Source organism: Heloderma suspectum, chromosome 8 (genome assembly GCF_057233095.1).
Source record: "Heloderma suspectum isolate Gila_16-S chromosome 8, 16-S_ref, whole genome shotgun sequence".
NCBI classification, from domain to species: domain Eukaryota; kingdom Metazoa; phylum Chordata; class Lepidosauria; order Squamata; family Helodermatidae; genus Heloderma; species Heloderma suspectum.
In genome coordinates, this window is record NC_139465.1 from 34,233,193 (window position 1) to 34,254,819 (window position 21,627).

General features: G+C 41.6%; 1 protein-coding gene across 9 annotated transcripts in view; it reads left to right on the plus strand.

Annotated features, from left to right (window-relative positions):
• Positions 1–21,627, plus strand: part of WWOX (WW domain containing oxidoreductase) — an 879,648-nt gene that overhangs the window by 167,399 nt on the left and 690,622 nt on the right. For all 9 annotated transcript variants that reach the window (XM_084811930.1, XM_084811939.1, XM_084811932.1 and 6 more), the window contains exon 6: positions 18,721–18,809. In XM_084811930.1, coding sequence (XP_084668056.1) covers positions 18,721–18,809 — 89 coding nt within the window. The remainder of the gene's footprint in view (positions 1–18,720; positions 18,810–21,627) is intronic.

The following is a 21,627-nucleotide window of genomic DNA, read 5'->3' on the forward strand; positions in this document are numbered from 1 at the left end:
AGAGTGCCATTCCCTGCTCCCTTTCATTATTCTTTTAAAATCTGGTGAGGCCAGAAGGACAAAGTAGTAATTAGTATTTTCACCGGGCTGAACAGAATACCCAGCCAGGTGTAGAGGAGACTGGATAGTATTTATGAATGAATGTCATTATTTTGACAGGATGATGAATTAACATACCTGGCCTTGGTCAACACAGTTATGGGAGCGGTTGTGTGGTCTGGTCAGTCCTAAGTCCTGCGGTTTGTGGGACTGTCAGACACAGATTTGGCTTGTCATTCATCACAGAGATAAAGACAAACTGTGAAGTTAAAAGTGGATGAAATCTGCATTATGATCTGTGATGATAAATAAAATAAAAGTTTTGGGCAGTACAGTGCTGGGACTGGGGAATGCTGGCTATAGAGAAAACAAAATGTTACAAAGCCTAGTTGCACCGGCAAGCACTATTGGTGTTGCACTGAAGATCGTTTATGCTAGCGCAATATAATATACATTAGTGGTACTGTTGTACTGGATCCTGTCCTTTGAATTTATATTTTGTCACAATATTCTGATTCCCTTTCCTCTCACTTCCACATTTCTTGAACATGTAATGAAATTTGAAAGTAGGAATGAGTTCAGTGGCTGGGAATTGAGAGTTTGAAAGAACTTTAATTTACACAATTAACAACCATCAAATAACCCATGGGCTGTTGTAGGGTTATTGGATGGTTGTTTAACCCTCCAACAAGCCATTCCACTCGGGTTCAGGCAACACAATAAGCTGTGACCAGGCGGTGATTATGCCAATTATGCCAATTACTTGTTTAAGCCACAGTAGCTTGCTTTGATCATGCAAAGTGGCCCAATAAGATTACAACCCACCTTAGTGATAAGAATATAAGAAGAGCCATGCTAGATCAGACCAATGGTTCATCTAACCCAGCTTTCTGTTCACACAGTGGCCAACCAGCTGCCCACAGGAAACTCACAACCAGGACATGAGTGCAACAGCACCCTCCTTCCCATGTTCCCCAGCAACTGGCGTACATAGGCATACTGTCTCTGATACTGGAGGAAGCATATAACCATCGGGACTAGTAGCCATTGCTAGGTGGTCTTGCTTCCTCCAGTGCACAAGACAACTGTAATTAAATAAAATCTTGCTAAACAATCCTCTAAAACCATTTTGGTGATGAACATTAAATCTTACCAACATTAACATCACCTAATGTCAGACTTTTATCTGGGTAGCCCAAATCACTTGTAAGTGGCTTTTAACTTGAAAGAGATGACAATATTATAACTTATTAGTAAAACATAATTGGCTCTTGTTTTGAGTTGTGTACAAGTATCTACAGATGGGAAGAAGAAGCAGATGTTGTTAAAACCCTACATCCAGCACTTTTTGGAATGGTATGTTTTTAGAGGATGGGCTCTCAGTGTTGCCACCAATGAAGATGCTTGACCTCTTAGACTAAATAATGGAGCTTCAAAATGACATTTGGAAAACCCCTTCTATTTATTTGTTTGGCTTCCAGGCACAGGGAAACAGGGTGTATTGACCTTAGCTAAAGACTTATTTCTGACTTCAGAGAAACAATAAATTGTGCCATTGCAGCTAAAGTGAATATATCAGCAGAATGGCATCACAAAGGCAAACAAGAAACAGAGCTGATGTATAATAGCATCCAGAAAAGAGAACAAAATGTTACAAAAGCCTAGTTAACCACAAATACATTCAATTTTGGAGGGGATGCTGCATGTATTTAGAAAACCATCAAGGAAATAAAAATGTATAAAGTCATTGAAGAACAGTTATGTCCCACTATGCATTTCTGCATTAAAAACACGCACGCACACACACCCCAAAACAAAACAGAAACATTCACTGGTTAATGTCACTTAGCAAATGCAAGGAGCCTGGAAGTACATTTTGCTTATATCAAAGCTGTTTGTCAGGGTACAAAAAAAATCTTTGGGACATGTCACATCCCACAAGGAAATACATTTCATTTTCTTGAATTACAGCACAGTCTGTGGATACTTTTTGGCCAGAGAGGTGGTTGGGGAGGGATAATGGGAAAGGGGTGGGGGGAAGCACGCATAAGAGAGTGGAAATTGAAATTGGTAGGGTATAATGCTGCTTTGCTATGAGCCATGTTACCTGAATGCGGTGTTTTGTAGCATCAGCAGTTTTTAGCAGCTTTAACTTTACCAATGCCCTTGATGAGGTGCAGAGTTGTCGGTATTCTCGTAAAATTTCCTCAGCGATGGCTTCTTCTGTTCTCTTTATTTCCTTAAGTGAACATCTGTCTAATTGTTCACCTCCATTGCTTTAGTGCTTTCCTCATGCTTTCTCTGTTTCCAGACAATAAACTTTATTTTCTTCATAAGAATTCAGTCTACGCAAGGGTATTAGGCAGCTTGTTTGCACCTTTTAATTTCTGGAAGTTTTCCAGGAAGACTTTTTGCAGTAGTTCCAATGGGTTCATCAGTGAATCATGTAACATAGCATGGCACTGTTTTCAGGGTTGTTTTTTTTTATCAGAAACCTTCTGTTTATAAACATCTGTCTGGAAAATGTTTCTGATTTCCTTAGCTTTTTACTTTTATTTTTTTCAAACCAGTATATATTTGGATGTGTTGGATAACGGAGATAAAGGAACTGTGTTTTTTGCCAGGTGCAAAAGTAGATGCAGATAGTGTGTAACAATACACAGTAGGGGAAATACTAAGAACATATGAAGAGCCGTGCTGGGTCAGACCAAGGGTCCTTCTAGTCCAGCATTCTGTTCCCACAGTGGCCAACCAGCTGCCCACGGAAAACCCACAAGCAGGACATGAGCACAACAGCACCCTCCCATCCATGTTCCCCAGCAACTGGTGTACATAGGCTCACTGCCTCTGGTACTGGAGGTAGCACATAGCCCTCAAGACTAGTAGCCATTGATAGCCTTTTCCTCCAGGAATTTGTCCAACCTCCTTTTAAAGCCATCCAAATTGGTGGCCATCACTACATCCTGTGGTAGCGAATTCCATAGTTTTAACTATGCACTGTGTGAAGAATACTTGCTGGTGTTGACTGAGCTCTTCCTAGCCATCAGGAAGTCCCCGGTTTGAATCTCGACTCTGTCATGCAAGTCACACACTCTCAGCTTCAGTCCCCCCATCTGCATAATGAGGAATAATTACCTTACAGCAGGGTTGCAGAACCTCTTTCAACCAGAGGGTCAAATTCCATTTTGGGGAAGCTCTCTCAGGGGCCGCATTCCAGTGGTGGGCAGGGCTGAAGACAAAGGGGTGGGCTGAAAAGCGAAAGCAGTGGGACTAAAATACCAACCTCCCTTGTCACTGAGGTCATCAGAGGGCTTGTTTGTTGTGGTTCCACATGGACCTATGGCTCAATTGGAGTCCACTAGGAGAAGAGCCTTCAGTGTGGCAGCCCCCTTTCTTTGGAATTCCCTGCCCTGGAGGTCAGGCAAGCACCAGCACTGTGCTGTCTCCAGCGCCTCCTGAAAACAGCACTCTTCTAGGAGGTATTCCTTAATTGACCAGTCACGGTTTTATTGGTATTCTGTTTTCAAAAATAGCATAATTTTAGTCTGGTGTTTTAATCTTGTTATCCTTTCACTGTTTTATCTCTTGTGTTCACTGCTCTGAAATCTGTTCTAAGTATGGAGCGGTATACAAATATTGTAAATATATAAATAATAAATAAAATACTGGAAATATCACCATATTTTAACTTAAAGCTCTTTTTTGCCAGTAACTAAGGCTTAGGAGAGGCATCTCAACCCTTCAGAATCAGGGTTGCTGTAAGGATTACAAATGCACAGGAAGCACTTTTCACACTTGAAAGAGCTATATTGGTTGTTGCTAAAATGAAACAAATGCTAATGCAAATTCTGATGAAGCTGAGGGAAGGCTTCTTTTTATTTTATTAAGTAGTATATTTGTAGGGGAAACATGGTTAGGATTACAGTCTGGAAGACCAAAAACCGAGTCCTATCCAGAGACGTACATTATCCCCTCAAATGGATATGGCATGATTGCTTGTCCAGCACATGCATCTCTTGTTCTGCGTGTTATGATGCAACCAGAGGTTCCCATGAGAAGGTACAAGGCAGAAGATCCATATGTAAGAGTTGGGTTACTGATGAATCATTGGGACTGAGGGCCATTGGCAGCACATCATTTCTGTTATAATGTTTTCAATTATTTATTATTTGAATTTTCCCTTCATTGTTTTCATATAGGTTTTATGCTGCATTTAGTTCATATATGTGCTGTGAACTACTTAGAGATTTCAGGATATTAAGCGGTATAAAAGTAGTATAAATAAATTAATTAATCATAATGCATGAACCAGGTCAAAGTGTTCTCCCCTTTATTCTGCATCAGTTCCCATCAGTTAGTGCAAAGTCATTTAAAACCCTTTGCTTCATAATCTAAAATTTGTATTTTTCTTAAGGACCTTTGAGTGAGAAATCCTGGCTTACCTGACCTTCTTGAATTCCCACCCTCTTAAACAGGATCAGAATTTGGCCAGCATATTTTTAAATAGTGTAAAGCCTCGTATTTTTCATATGAAACAGTCCATTGTGTATTGCTTGTATGTTATCTAGCCTACAAGCATAATGATCAGATATTGATGTGCCAGTACAGTGTTATAGAATATTCACTACATGTGATATAACATACAGTTTTTAAAGCAGTGTTGCCTTTTAGTCTGAACCTAGCTTCTGGCAGGGCAGGCTGCCCTGAACATCACTGATCTTACAGTTATTACTTTGTGTCATATATAATCTTGTGTTTTTTTTTTCCTGCAAGAAATAAATCTTTGGGCCTCCCTGAAAAAAAATGTGGTTACTGTATAATAAAAATAAACCACTTGTCATGACTGCAGCTGACATTTATCAGCCTATTTGTGGGTGCTCTTTCTCTCTGTGTGTATAATATAGAACATAATTTGTCACTTTGTAAATACAGTCTAGTCTAAATCCCTGCCAGCATCTGTTAGAGATTGAAGGATTAATGCACGGCACAGCACATGCCTACGCTTTTAGGCAACAACATTGCTTATGATCATGAACCTGGGAGAAAGAGATGGAGGGTCTTTTCATATTTGGTTAAACATTTTTTTTCTTTGGGTATTAGGCTTCTCCAAACCATACTTATCATCTTTACAAGTTGTATTCGCTGTCTTCGCATCTGTAAAGCCTTCTGGGTTATACACAGGAACAGAGGAACTGATACTGAGCCAGACCACTAGCCCATCTAGCCCAGTGATGTCAACACTGACTGGCAGCGGCTCTCCAGGGTTTCATGCAGGAATTTTTCCAGCCCTGCCTGGAGATGCCAGGATTGAACCTGGGAGCTTCTGCATGCAAAGCGTGTGCTCCACCACTGAGCTATGGCCCCTACTTGTACCAACTGCAACTATGGCTCACCCCACCCTTCTTATGTATATAGCAGTGTTATACACATGGACATTCAGCATTATTTCATTTAATTTGTTGAGATTTAAATCTCCTGTATTCCCATTCCCAAAGGCTGAAAGTGGTTAACAACTATGTTTCCCCACTACCCTCCATTTTATTCTATGAGCTTAATTTAGGAACAGAGAACAGCTAAAAAACCAATAAAGCACTCCAAATTTTTCTGTGAGTATCAGTGCAGAAATATGGTGTATCCTCTTAGCTGGGGTAGTATTTAATGCTGACCATATCCCAATAAAAGCTCATGCAATATTGCAATAAAAAGCCGTAGCATCTGTTCCATTCCAGATTTCACTCAAATGTAATTGGCTTTTCAGTTCAAACTGCCAAAGTGATGTAATATAATTAAAAAGTCAACAACAACAGCAACAAATATAAAAAATACACTCTGCATCCAAGGCCCTCCTCTGGGTACCTGCTCTGAGGGAGTTTCAGAGGGCTGCAACAAGGGAGAGGACCTTCTTAGTGGTGCCCCCCCAATTATGGAATGATCTCCCCAATGAGGCCCACCTGGTGCCAACATTGTTATCTTTTCAGCACCAGGTTAAAAATGCCCTCTCAGACATTTGGTAGCATATAAGTTTTTTTTTTTTATCAGATGTCGGACTGGCTGAATGTTTTAAAATGTTTTTTTAGATATATGTTGTTGTTGTTGTGTGCTATCTGTTTTTATGTCCTTACATAATAGTTCCTGTACTTTGTATAATGTATTTTAATGGTTTTTAATTTTTAATGACAATCTATGGGGCAATATAGAAATATAGTTAATTAAATGAAAAATAGCAAACAATTAAATGAAACTTCAAACAGCAATAAACAATATGGGGGAACTATGCAAAGCATAGTGAGAAAGCATTGCCTCCAGATTGTCATTAAAGAGCATGATGTATGAATAGTCCATGGAAGGGCATTCCAAAGCTCTGGAACTATGATCAGAAACAAAGGCCCAATAAACCGTGCAGATTTTCCTGAGAGTATGGACATGAAATCTGGGGAACACCCTCAGCTGTGGTGGGATATGATGATGATGAAGATGATGATTCCTTTTTCAGTCTGAGGGCCAAATTCCAATCTGAGAAAGGTCTTGGGGACCACATTCCATCTGTGGGCAAGGCCAAAGACAGAATGGGCATTGCCAAAGGCAAAGTGGGTGGGACCAAATTTGATACTTACTGATTTTAAGCTTACTAGAAGTAAGCAAGATGAACCTCTGAATGCCTACTCATAGGTAAGCAGAGCTGAATCACTCAGCAGCATCCCAAATACCAAGCCTCTGTATGTCTTCTCCAAAAGTAAGTGTCAGGGATGAGTCCAAGAGCTTTAAGATGTCTGACAGCTCTAATTCTGAGTCAGAGTTGGGGCAGCTAGATCAGGGGCTGGGGCAGGGACCCTCCCTAGTGAGCAAAGACACTGGGAGAGATTCCTCTGAAAGCCTTGACAAAAAGATGGCCCAAGCCGAATCCCCGCCCCCTCCCTCCACCATGAGGATGCAAGTTTCGAAGGAGGAGGAGGAGGGGCGCGACTTGAGAGATACTAGGGCACAGTGCAAAGCAAAGTGGGAAAAGTTAGGGGCAGTGCTCAGTTGCTCAGCCAGGATAGCTGCTCTTGGAAGCCAACGTAGGAGAGAGCCACCCTAAGGGAGGGGCATCACTGCGAAGCACGTCTGGCCATGAGGTTCACACCCAAACTGTGTGCAACTTCACTACCCTTCAGTTTGTCTTCTCTAATTAGGGATCGCAGATTCCCTAGTTTAGGGGCCTGAGGCAGTCTGAGAGGTTCCTGGAATCTGCCTTTGTAAAGACGCTGGTTTCTAGCAAAATAAAGTAGTATTAGCCTGAAGCTTTTTCTCCTTGTGGTGTTGATTGCGAAGGGGGAAGGATGATCCATTTCTGACAGTAAGCATGAGCAGCATGCCTACTCACAAGTAAGCAGGCCAGTCCTCAGAAGTAAGCAGGGCTGAATCACTCAGCTGTGTCAACCCTAGGCCCCCACCCCGTCTTCCCGCTAGGGAAAATGTTCTTGTTTCTTTCTGGTAGGGAAAGTCCTTATCTCAGTTCTGCTGCTGATTGGAGATAAGATTTTTCCCTGCCAGGAGAGGGAATAGGGCCTGGAGAAGTACTGGCGGGCCAGATGGCAAACCCCTGCAGGTAGGGGGTTCTCCGTGCCTGCAATAAAAATTCACACAGTGTCGGATGACAAGAATTTGCTAATGTCCCAATAAAAGTTCACACAGTTGTTGGATGACAAGAGTTATGGTCTTTCCACACAATTGTTTGAGCAGTGAATGCTCATTTGTTTTTCTTTTTTTGCATTTATTTCTCCTTGGTTGCACTTCTGTTATGACGATGTCTCATTTTCTGACAAATTGAAGCACAGTGTTTTGTACCTGGGAAAATGAAGTGCTCCCCCCAGAATTGCATGCTTTCCTATTCGCACTTGTACTGTGGGTACTGAGTCACTGGGCATTTATGTTTTATTCCTTGTGAAGTTGTCAGTGACAAGTAACACTACCCCTCCCCAGCACCATTTCATGAATAACCTTTTCCTTCTTCTTGTGTTTTAACATGGTCAGGATCCGAAAACCCGGTTTAGATTCACTCTAGGACTTTCTTATCTGACTTACATTTAGGACTAGGATATGCCACTGAAGAACAATTGATCGAAATGCATTGGGCATCTAAACAACTGTTGCAGTTTTTAAACAAATAAATCCAGCCCCTGCACTTTGGGATTCCCCCCTCCCCTATTTTTCTGTGTGTGTGTGTGTGTGTGTGTGCGCGCACGCAGGTTCTGATACTTCCATGGCAGATTCACTATCCCAAATCACACACTGACTGGTAAATACTTTTCATTTTATAATGAATAGAATTTTCAGAATATGTAGCAGTACATTAGAATGTCGAAAAAGGCACTCGCCTTAAATTGAAAGCCAATTTTGTGGCTCTGTGATGTGTGCACAGCAACAGATTGCATCCTAAAGTGCCATGCACTTTTAAGCCTGAGCAAACATGCATAGGATCAGACCGCATGCTGCACACTTGGCAATGTGCTCTCAGGCATGCATCCAGTGGTGCAGTAAGGTAGTTTTAGCCTCTGGGCTTAATGCTGTTACACACTCCATTCTTTAGATGGTAATGTGTATTATTTCACTTATTTCACTGATGTGGTAAGCCAGCTCTGCTCATTCTGCTGAGTGGGGCCCTGGGCTACTTCCAGATGAGGATTTATTGTGGAATCACTATGGCTCATCCACTCACATTTTACAGGGGAACATGACATTGTCATCCATTTATCATCTGTCTATGTTTTCCCAGTGCTGTTTTGATTTTTTTCTCACTTGAGAAAATCTGATACTTTGGTGGGGAGGGCAGGAGAGTAATGCAATCTCCGCAGGTATAGATTACTACTCTTCCATCCTTTTTTAAGAAGTGTGGTTTAGATGTGGGCAGTGACCTGTTGTGCAGGTGAACCTATCATAGCTCAGTACATATTCAGCCTACCCTTTGCGGTGAGTGCTATTTTTATCACACATTAATTGTTTTGGTTGATCTTTTAAGTGTGTGTGTGTGTGTGTGTGTGTGTATATATATATATATACACACACACACACACACACACACAAGACCCTGACATGCTTGACAGAAGGGAAAATTTCTGGATCTATAAAATGAGAACTCTTAGTCCAAATGGCCTTAATCTGGAGGACAATTCATAAGCATTATGCCAATCATGTCTCTGTTTTTTCTCCTAAGGAACTTTCCAGGCATTCCAAACTGCAACTCCTGATATCCATTTAACAGCACAGCTACTGATGAGAGCGGAAGCTGAAATGTTTAGCTTAAAGCATATTTTTAATACTCTCTTGTTAGTCTTTCTGTGTGTGTATCTCACACGCATATTTTAAAGCAGGATTTAAGTAGTATTTCGGAATCACACACACACACACACACACACACACAAGTTTATGTGTGTGTGTGTCATTGTGAATTAATATTTAAATGAGAGAATGTTATAGCTCTATATCCCTATAATTCCATAATGCTATATATATATATATATACACACACACACACACACATATATACAGTACTGTGCAAGTCTTAGGCCACCATTAGATTTGTTGTTTTAGGATGGTATAATGACCATATATAATTATTTCTCAGTCTCTTCGTTAGAATACAACCAGAAAATACAGGAAATTTGTATGCAGTATTCAACAATAGAAAAAAAAATCAGAAAAAACAGCTTCCATAGGCTAAAGTGGCAAGTATTTAGTGTGACCTCCCCTTACACTAGAGTAACAGCAGGCGCCTGACCAGGAATAGTCTTCGTGGAAGGGTAGCAGCCAAGAAACCACTTTTGCGGAAGGGGAACAGGGTGAAAAGGCCAAGATATGCTAAAGCTCACAAAGACTGGAATGAGGATCAGTGGAAAAGAGTATTATGGAGTGATGAATCCAAGTTTGAAATTTTGGGGTCCCATCATCAACAATATGTGAGAAGAAGAGTTGGAGAGAGATGGACGAATGAGTGCTTGCAGCCTTCAGTGAAACATGGTGGAGGGTCTGTCCTGGTTTGGGGCTGCATTTCTGCCAGTGGTGTTGGCGATCTTGTCCGTATTGATGGGATCATGAATGCTGAAAAGTACAGACAGGTTTTAATTCATCATGCCATTCCTTTTGGAAAGCGCCTGATTGGGAATGGTTTCATTTTTCAGCATGATAGCGATCCCAAGCACACTGCTAACACAGTGAAATCATATGTAGCGAGGAACACAGCTGATAAAACACTGACAGTCACGGACTGGCCTCCACAGAGTCCAGACCTGAATATTATAGGGGCAGGATGGGATCACCTGGACAGAGAAAGAAATAAAATACAACCTACATCTAAAGAAGAACTCTGGGAAGTGCTGAAAGAAGCCTGGCATAATATACCAGAAGATTACTTCAGCAAACTTCAGGACAGTCTCCCCAAAAGAGTTCAAGATGTGCTTAGAGCCAAGGGAGGTCACACTAAATACTGACTTTTGCCTGTACATATTTCCTGTATTTTCTGTTTGTATCTTAATACAGAGACCGAAAAATAACTATGGATGATCATTAAAACTTTGCTAAAACAGCAAAGCTGGTGGTGGCCTAAGACTTTTGCACTGTACTGTATATATAATGTGAGAGAGGGGAAACCTTTAGATTCACCACCATTTTCGCAAGGTGGTTAATGGTGGTGACTGGAATGGCCTTTTTCCCCATCATTTTAAAAAAATTAACATTATGGTGGTATAGTATACCACCCCTATACCCCTATAATGCATAAAAAATCATTTTTTTTATAGAAAAAACCCTTTCCAGTTGCTGCTATTAACCACCTTACTAAAATAGTGGTGACCACTGTGCTGTTCAAAGAAGAAAAGAAAAAAAAAAACCCTGCAGGCTTAGGCACACCTAAAGTGGCTCCTTTGGGCTCTGCCCAGAAAATGCATGCTTGAAGCTTTCCTTAGGAACGACAACCATAAGATATTAAATAGATCAGCTATTCCCATGGTTAAGGTTTAAGGGAAAGGCATTGCACCTTCTCTCTCCCAGTTAACCATGCATTCCAAAATGGTAGCTGATTTTCCCTCCCTCTTGGTCTAGTCCCTGTAAAGATGTTAGAAACATAACTAGCAAAAATGCCCACAAAGCTGTTGTTCTTAAGTCAGGTGCTGCTTTAAAATCCTACATGCAAAATGTGAAATGTCTTTTAGGAAAATAGCTGAGGCAGAGAGAAAAAGAAGAAAAATGAGTGTAAAATTATTCCATCTACTAGGGCCTCTAATGGCCCTCCGTAAGTTATCTCAAATGCTGTAAAGGAACCGATTCCGCAAACAGACAACATATCTTCGGTTGGCCTTAAAGCTTTGTACCATCTGATTCATTTGCCCCATTCAGCTGGCTGAAAGGTAATCTCATAGCATTCGAAATACATGCATGACTTTATAAAGCCTGCCTAACATAAATACTCTTCTGCACCAAGTGCATGCATTAGGGACTATAATATTTACAGCCTGAAGCTGGAATAAAAGCATTTTCTTGTTTTCATCCATCTTGCATGGAGATCATCATTACCACCTATTGCTGGACATTGTTAACTGTCATAGCCCATGCATCAAAATTGCCATGCTTTATTCTAATGGCACACTGTGGTCTGGATTTAATTTGTCTGTGCTTCCTAGTCTTTTAGGTGAGTGTCAATTCAACTTTGATTCTTACGGATTTACATACTGTAGACATGGTAGAAGATATTCTGCACAAAGTTCCCTTTGCCCCCCACCCCACCCTCTTTGCATTTTTTTAAAAATCCTTAAACACATTTTATCCCTTGGACTATAAAAACAATTTCCTTCGTGTAAAAGTATGTCTTGTCCTCTCAGACTGGACTGTTTCCCAAGTGTAGGTGACTTCAATTTTCTTTATTAAACCAGAATACATTTTTTCTTCCCAGCCGCTCAAAAAGTGAAATGTGTTTATGCTGTAATACCTAGAGCATTTGGGGGGGTTGAAATAAAGCTTTTAAATATCCAAAAATGTTTAACGTTTACCCATGGAGAATATAATTATGTAGTAAATTAGCTAATGTCCACTCTGTGCCTTTTAAAGTACATCTTACCTTTCTACTCCATCTCCCCAGCACTTATATAAGTTATAGAGACTACAGCTTATTTATTAAGGGTCTTCAACTGTGTATAAAACTAGAGCAACCACAAGTAATGGTATTTGCTGAAGGATTCTTTATCATGTGAATTTACCTTTAGTCATCTATTATTTATTTCAGCTCTTTTATATGCCATTATAATAAATATTATGACAGAGAAAGCTTTTATGCTTCAACTTATTGTAGTTCTCTTCACTTCCTTGCAATCCTTCAGGAAAATGTAACCACACTTTACCTATATTTAATGTAAATCATTAGAAAGAAAAATCCCCTATTGAAAAAAAAAAAGCTCCTTCTTCAGTGTCGAGACGTAAATGCACAATCATGTTTACTGCCAAACCACTGTACCATGCAGCGTTCATTTTTAAACAGTTTTTAAGCTGTAAAGTGAGTACATTGCATATAGTGAAATTGCTAGCTTTCTGAGTGTTTTCACTTTGTGCTTAAACTTCTGGCTCGATAAGCATTTCTCTAGGTGTGAGTGCAAAATATTGCCAATTATATTCTAAGCGGTTTTAATAGATTTGCTGTATGTAACATGGAACATTTCTAGAATTAAATAAGAGTGTTATCTAGTGCAGTTTCTCCCTCTGCATTTTGTTTATTTGGTTTTTTGGGACAGAGGGGATAAAGGTGATTCTGGATATCACTCGTATATTAAAGAAACAAAGAAATAAAACACCTTCTTGGTGGTGGGCTCTCCCACACTGGAGGCATTCAAGATGAGGCTGGACAGCCTTCTGTCAGGGATGCTCTGACTTGGATTCCTGCATTGAGCAGGGAGTTGGACTTGATGGTCTTATAGGCCCTGTTCCAACCCTACTGTTCTATGATTCTTTGATTCTTTTATTACCTGGCTGCCCCCACCCCTAAAAAGGGAAGTTTTCCCATGGACTGTGTCAAGGCACTTCATTGTGATTAAGAATAACTGCTTAATGAAGGCGATGGATAGCTTTAAAATGAGATGGATTCAAGGAAGTGGACTCTAATCCAGGAAAGTATATGCCATGACAAATTGGTTAGTCTTTAAGGTGCTACAAGACTGGCTCTTTGTTGTTAATGCTGCAACAAACTGGCATGGCTACCTATCTGAAAGTTAAAATATCGATAGCGTTTTGACATCTCACAGCGTAAGATGCAGCACTAAGCAGCCCCTTGTGTGTTTGGGAAATGGCTGCAAAGTGGTGCAAAGTTTAGTGCTGCAAAGTTCCTCCAAGGCTCACTAGAACTGGGTGGAGGAGGGCTGGCCCATTCTTAACCTGTCTGAGTACCAAAGTCCTCATGCCCATGGAATCTTGCAGCAGCCAGTGTGGTGTAGTGGCTAGAGGGCTGGATTGGGAGCCAGGAGATCTGGGTTCTAGTCCCCACTCAGCCATGGCAGCTCACTGGGCGATGTTGGGCCAGTCACAGACCCTCAGGCCAACCTACCTCACAGGGTTGTTGTTGTGAGGGTAAAATGGCGAGGAGGAGGATTGTGTACGCCACCTTGGGTTCCTTAGGAGGAAAAAGGGTGGGATAGAAATGTATTAAATACAAATAAATGAATAAATAAATCTGTAGTGAGAGCATAGGACATAATTCTTAAGTAGTGTAGCACTTTGAGCATAAGCAAAGGTTTGTACCACAACAGCTACAGCAGGTGTAGAATAAGACTGTTCATGTTTAAGATGCTTTACAATCCCTTCATCTTCTACATACCCATCTTGACCCTTTTCAATAGCCGTTTTCCCAATTTTACTAACAAAGGGATGTGACAAGTAGAGTGGGTTTCTTTGCAGTGTCCTAATTTCACATTAATCCATGAGGATCTGTTCTGAGACTGTAGCCAGGTGTAGATATACAGCTAAACTATGGTTTTATGTTACATGCATGAGCAGCAAGAGAGTCTCGAGCTTGTGCGTTTCTCCTTCACTTCTGGTCTGGCAAGATCACGAGAAGATCAGAGGCCACTTTTAAACTAACCAGAGTTCCTCATTACATCTACACTAGGGAGAAACTCTGGTTGGTTTAAACAGTGCTTTGAGAACAAGACGGGATCATCATGCATGATTTGGTTCTGGCTTTTTTGGACAAACCATAGCCAGAGTTCCCCAAAGTTCAGACATGACAAGGAACTTTGGTTACTTTAAAAAGTGGAAGTGGATGCTTTTGATCTCTTGCTTATGGCAAGGGAGGGGAAGAGTGCATGAGCCCAGCATTTGCTGCTTCTTATGCATGGTTTAACATTATGTCTGAAAAGGGCCTGTAAGGCCATCCACTAGGAGCAAATGAAATTGTGGCTGATATGTGTTTTCCCATAAAGCACTCAAAGTCAACTGTGCTATTGCTTTCCCTTTAAATTTAATTGAACATTTAAGTGGTGGAAATATACTATCACTTTCCCACCAGAGAGAAACAAAAAACCATACATACATGCTCTTCTTGTTTATTATTAACTATTTTATTATTGTTATCCACCTTGGACACTTTATATGGAAAGGCACGGTATAAATTTACCAAATATTTTTTCTTCTGCCTTTGCTAAGCTAATGTTACCAGGTACCCATAGAAATGTCTCCTGGGGGAAGCCCCGTGAAAGTAAATTCATTTCAGTGCAGCTTGTACAGGAGTAGATTTGACAGATTTTTGTCCATAATGCTCTACAGTGAGCTCTGGTGTCTCTTCTGTTCAGAAAACTGCCCCCCCCCCTTTTAAGATTTCATACAATGGGGTGTAATTCAGTACCAAAAATATTTCAAGTGAAATTGAAAGAAACATCAGCATAATAAAATTTATGACATATTAGATCAGAATTTGCAGCATACCATTAACAGTCAGGTCCTCCTTTAGCAGTGGTATAGCAGAGGCAGGGCTCTCAGGGATGCGCCCCAGCACTTTTTCATTAGCAGGGACTCTGATGTCATCTGCCACCCCCCTCAGAATTCCCCGTTCCCTCTGAGCTTAGCTGCGATCCTCACTGTAGCTGCGCGGGGAATGAATTTTCCAAGCAACAATATATTGTTCCATGTTGGAATTCAAAGTATTTGGGATGACGTGGTCTGGAATGGGCAATTAAGACATATTCGCTTGACCAAAGACGTGCTGCTGGTGGAAATGAAAACTCCTAGAACTGGTTTGTTGATATGGATCAACACAGCTCCTGAAATTTTTGGACTGCCCTTAGAGACTGTCACAATGACCTCCTGCATTTCCAAATTTACCACTACACCACTGTGTGTGTGTATGTGTGTGTGTGTGTAGTTCAATCCAGCTGGGTGTGTGGATGTTTCTGTTGGAGGGGGAGGGGGTGATATAATGAAGGTGCTTAGGGAAGGCTAATGGGTAATGTTGTAGTCCCAAGGGGGTGTGCAAGGGGGCTGTTTAAATGAGAAGGGACCTGCCCATGAGGGCTGAGTTGCGAGGGTGAAGCTTCCATAGAGTATCATATTTTGAAAACCTAAAATGTTTGTGTTTGAGTGAGTGAGTGAGTGAGTGAAAAAGATTTTAACACCCCTGCATTTTTTCTCAGACATCCAGGTGAAATACCCCTGCCCTACTCTCAGCTGCATTGTTTTTAGATCCCAGTTGAAGGCTGTATATCTTGCAAGGTTGTATAATCTTAGAAGGAGGTGTGGCTGTGAGGGGGCGTGGCTGTGACTGTCACGAAGGGGCCCTGCACTTCTGAATTTGCCACTACACTACTGACCTTTAGGTTAATGTTGGTGTTATGATCCCCCTGTCCTCTTGGTTTGCAGTGCCAGTGAGTATACGAATAACATAGTTGTTGTTGTTGTTGTTATTGTTATTAAATTATATACTCCATTATATACAAACGTGTCTGTACAAAGTTACATGACGTATGTGGTTGTTGGTGATACTACATTTCTAAGGCCCATGCAAAGCCTTTTGTCATATTGCATCTGCAAGTTATGAAAAAATGGCAAGGGATGTTAGTTGTTGTTGCTTTATACACATACAACTGTGTGTGTACACACACACACACTTAAAAGTCTTCTACAGTCATGATTATTTGACCTCACAAGAACAACCGTGCGAGAGGCCAATATTGGGAAACTGAGGGTGACAACCGATGTAATGTTTTAAGAGTGACAGAGGCTGTTTTATAGCACCTCCACTGCCTTGTAAAAGAGCATATGTTTTTTCCCTGCTAAGGTGTAACTTTGGAAATATTAGTTCTGCAGCTTTTTGGAGAGGTTTGGATGGAATTGGGGAATTTCAGTTACAGTGGGTGTCCGCTGGCAAGTGCCAATTGGCTAGTGCCCATAATATGACTGAAACGACTTACCCCTGCCATTTGCAGAACAGCTTTGTAAATGCTATCTAAACTTGTTTTGTGATGAATGAATACATGCATGTGTCGCTTTTGCTTTTTAAAGGCAGACAGCCTGCCTGGTAAGACTGAGGACTGATACAAGGTTGAACTTGCTGGTGTGTGTATCCATAATTCAAGCTGCAAAGCAGGGCTTACATCCATGGGAGAAGAATCCACTTTGGCTGCTCTTAAAATCACATATCTATCTTCACCCTAATTATGAGAATGTGGCGTGCCCAAGATCGCATAATGATCTGTGACAGAGTTCTTAATGCACAAATATATGCAGAGAGAGTATGCTGTATAGTATACAGGTCACACAAGCCTACAATCTAAAACCCGCGAATTCAGATATAGCTTGGATATTCCTTAAAAAAAAAATAGTGTTATGCATTTCACAACTTTTATAGTCTTTTGTCAATGGCAAAATGAAGTTGTTTTAAAACAACAATAAAAAACAACAACTATCTAGCTCTCATACATATGGAGACGCTTATAAATATGAAATGTGTTAACAATGGGTCAAGGCAAAAAGCCAGATTTGTGAGACATTAACAACATTTTAATGGCTTATAGGTCTGCTGTAATTACCCGCTTTTTTAATTTATATATGTTCAGGGCTCATGTTTCTGTGGCATAATGTGTCTAGTATCTCAGAAACTGTCTTCTCCTCCTCCGCCGCCTCCCCACGACCTTATAAAGGCGTCTACTTGAGCTGCTCAAGAAATGCTTCTTCCGGGTCTTATAATCTTACTGTAGTCAATAACCTTTGGTCTGACAAGTCTAAAAGGGTGCAGAAATACAAATGAGTATAACTGTTGGAAATAAAGGGACATTGATTATCCTGGCAGTGGAGAATGTATTGTTATTAGATGGGGATTTTCAGTTTACTGGCTGAACTGAACCCCATGTTCATTGCTTGAAGTTGTCATTTATATATCACAATTGTCCATTTATCATTTTTAAAATACTTTTGTTCTACCCTGAAGCACAGCTTACATATTCCCGTGGATTTCTCCTTCTAAAGGAATAGCGGAGGTATGACTTTGCCCATACCACCCCCTTCATAGATGTGATATTGCTGATGCTTCCTCTTCGTTCTTGGAGCCAGTAGCAGAAACCTGCAACATGACACCAAGAGCAAAGGCATTGCCTGAGTAATAGTGTGTGGACTTGAATCACTGTTCCCAAGAGCATAGTAACTAACAGCTTGTGGTTTAGTCTGTTGAACTACTTGATGTTTTTTTGACCCTTGCTGTCCTTGTGTTTGTAGCACTCCTTTTATTTTCCCCTTGGAAATGAGAATAGAGCATTATAGCTTTAAAGAGAGAGAGAGAGAGAGAGAGAGAGAATATATAATCTCTGTTATAGAGGAAACGTGGTTCCGTTGGTGGTTAGTGTTTTTTGCCCTGTGTTTTTGTTTTAGATGAGAGCAGCATCTGTCAGTTGATGATAATGAGCCCTGTTCAGACAACCTCTGTGTCTAGATGTTCACCAATGGGGAGAAGGATTAGGATCTTGCCCACTTCCCTCTTAGCCATGCCCAACTTCATGTGTTCAAGATCACATCTGCAGAGGGCCTTGTGCGTATGCATCCCTATGCACAGGTGCATAGAGCAGCCTTTCCCAACTTGGTGCTCTCCATATGTGGTGAATTACAACTCCATCATCCCCAGCCAGCATGGCCGCCAGGTTAGAGAGTAACAATATGGCCCTGTCTCATGGATTTATTAAGGCTGCTCATGTGGTCCATGTATATCATTCAATTAGGTCTTCTTGAATATGTGTAATTGTTTTGCTATTTTGCTTGGGATTTGCTTAGGCTGCGCAATTGCGTGTTCATGAAAAATTCAAAGAAATGCGGCTAAAACCACTATTTATTCTGCTGTCAGTTGGAAAAGAAGACTGATACTCCTTAGTCACCTAGCACAGACCTGCCAAACTTTAATGGCATCTCAGCTGTATGTATCATGCTAGACCTGCGTTGTAGCCTCACAAATCAAGTTGTTTGGGCAGGAGTTGCTCTTCCTTGGCATCAAAAGCTTCTGAGAACACTTCCTATATGTTTAGCAGCACCACAGATTTCAAACACAGCATTTGGCCCTGTATTCTGCGTTCCTCTATGTTAAACAAGGGAATTTAAACATGTGTTGTTACTTAGTTGGTGTTATGTGATATTGTGAACTGAATTTGCTGCTGTTGGTTAACTTTTTCCCTTCATTTTCTCTCATTTTAGCACAAAGCCAAGGTAGAAGCAATGACCTTAGACCTTGCATCTCTTCAGAGTATACGGGAGTTTGCTGAAGCATTCATATCCAAGAATTTGTAAGTACTGAGGGGGAGGATTAAATATTAGGATATTTATTGTTGTTGCTGTTGTTATTAGCTGAGCAAAACCCACTGGGAAACAGCACTATCTATATACAGCTGTATATAGGTGATACTTTCAGCGTCACTTAGGGGGCACTATAGGTTATATCTAACATGTGTAACAGTGCTGCAAACTCAGTATTTTACAAGAAAAGCAGGATAGGAGTTTTTTTTTCTTAGTGGAGATAAGGCACCGTTTCTCCATGTTACCTTTCCTCCATGCAACATGAGTAATCATGCATTTTGAACCCTGCCAATGGGAGAAGCCATTGGGAATCTGACAATTTGAAATGGAAAATCGGTGGACAAGAGAGTTCAGTACAACTGCTGAATGTAGGCTCCATGATCCCTGGATGATTTCGCCATAATGCGCAACAGTATTATCTAGAACAGTGGTCTCCGAAGTGGGGGGTGCGCAGCACGATCCACTGGGGTGCGTGAGCTGCCTAATCACTGAGCAGACTCCCGCTGCTCCTATGAGTTGAGGATGGGACGGGAGCCGAGAACAAAGCTCTCAGCTCCTGTCCTATTAAGAGCAACTGCTTGGGGCCCTGGCATCTTCCTGCTGAAGGAAAACGGGAAGGAAAGTTTTACAGAACGAAGCCGAGAAGGAAGCGGGCACTTTCCTCTCAGCTTCCATCCTGCCAAAGTAGAGCGAGAAGGGTTAACAGCCCAGGCCAAGCCACCAGTCGGCCAAGGAGTGGGAACTCTGTGCAAAGTGCGTGAGGGCCGGCGTCCAGGACTCCCAGCTCTGGTGCAGGCAGGAGCCCGGCCAAGATTGCCTTTCCCCTCCTTGCAAGGAGACTTTTCCCCTCCTTGCAGGTTGACAGTGGTGCCCTTGTGGATTTACAGATTATCTAGTTTTAACTAAACAAACCCTCACAAAATGGAGAGGTGGCTTAAAATGAACTGAACTTAGAACCAGACCTTCGACTCGCTGCATCAGAAAGCATTAAACCAAGATTTTCAAAAATAATGAAGCATATTCAATCACATTGCTCTCACGAAAAAGATTATTATTAATAATATGTTTTAAAGTGACAGCAAAAAGGGCTTTTGTACCATTAATAAATAAACAATATTTTCAAAATAGTTTTTTATTTCATCTTTATCTCATCCTGTAATTTATTTATTTATTTTTGTGTATGTTTTATAATGTACATAATATATTAGTACAGTAGTACATATATATACTTTATAAATTAAATATACATATATTGGGGGTGCATGTTCAAATTTTTTTCACTGACAGGGGTGTGCAATCAAATTGTTTTTGGAGACCACTGATCTAGAACAGGGGTCCCCAACACAGCGCCTGGTACCCATACAGCAATACCCTCCCTGTCCCCTTCACAAAAATTATTTGAAGAAAAAACTAGGAAAATGTCAGGGCAGTCTTCTGTCTCTCCCTTTCTACCCTCTTGCCTTGCTCTTTCTCTCCCCTCTACTCCTTTGAGTTGCTCTTTCCCCCTCCCTCCCAGCCTCTAGCTTTGCTATTCCCCCCTCCTCTTTAGCTTACTGTTTCCTCCCCTCCTAGCTTCTAGCCTTGCTCTTTCTTTCCCCTCTACCCCATTGCCTCACTATTTCCCCCTTCCTCCTAGCCTCACTATTTCTCTCCCCCACCCCTCTTTAGTTCACTTTTGACTAGTCAGGCCCCATGGCATTCTGTGACTAGCCACATCTTCCATGGGAGCCATTTTGTGGTGGTGCCCGCAGCAATTTCTCAAATTCCTAAATGTGCCCACGGGTCCAAAAAGGTTGGGGACCCCTGCTCGAGAAGCCATAGGCCTTCCCAGCTGGGATGGAAGCTTCTCTGCTGCCCTCTTCTCTGCAAGTAAGTAATATTTATTTGTATGTATGTATTTATTTATTTTTATTAAATGTCTTAATCGCCCATCTGGCTGGTCACCCAGCCACTCTGGGCGATGTACATCAATATAAACAATTTTAAAATAATAAAATTTTACATTAAAATATCATATTTCTAAAAAATACCCTAACCCACCCCAAAAGCCTGCCTGAACAACCACGTTTTTAATGCATGGCGGAAGCTCATTAAAAAGGGGGCATGGCGGAGTTCCCTAGGGAGGGATTTCCATAGAGTGGGGGCCACCACAGAGAAGGCTCTCTCCCTCGTCCCCATCAGCCTAGCTGTCCTGGATGATGGGACAGAGAGAAGGCCATCCGAGGCTGATCTTGTTAAGCGGCCTGTCTGGTGCTGCTGGAGGTGCTCCTTAAGATAGGCTGGGCCAAAACCATATAGGGTATTAAAGGTCAAAACCAACACCTTGAATTTGGCCCGGAAAACAACTGGTAACCAGTGCAACTCCTTCAGCACCGGAGTGATGTGATCACACTGGCGGCTGCCTTTAATCAGGCGAGCCGCTACGTTCTGTACCAGCTGCAGCTTCTGAACCATCTTCAAGGGTAACCCCACGTACAACACATTAAAGTAGTCTAGACGAGAGGAAACCAGGGCATGTACTACTGATGGGAGCAGATGGTCGGGAAGGTAGGGGCGCAGCCGCCGTATCAGATGGAGTTTGTACAGCGCTGTCTGGCTCACAGCTGACACCTGAGCCTCCATGGACAGCTGGGAGTCTAAAATGACCCACAGGCTGTGGACCTGGTCTTTCAAGGGTAGCTGTACCCCATTCAACACCAGATCAACATCCCTCAGCCTCCTCTTGTCTCCTACCAAAAGTACCTCGGTCTTGTCAGGGTTCAGCTTCAGCTTATTCCTCCCCATCCAGCCACTCACCGTCTCCAGACA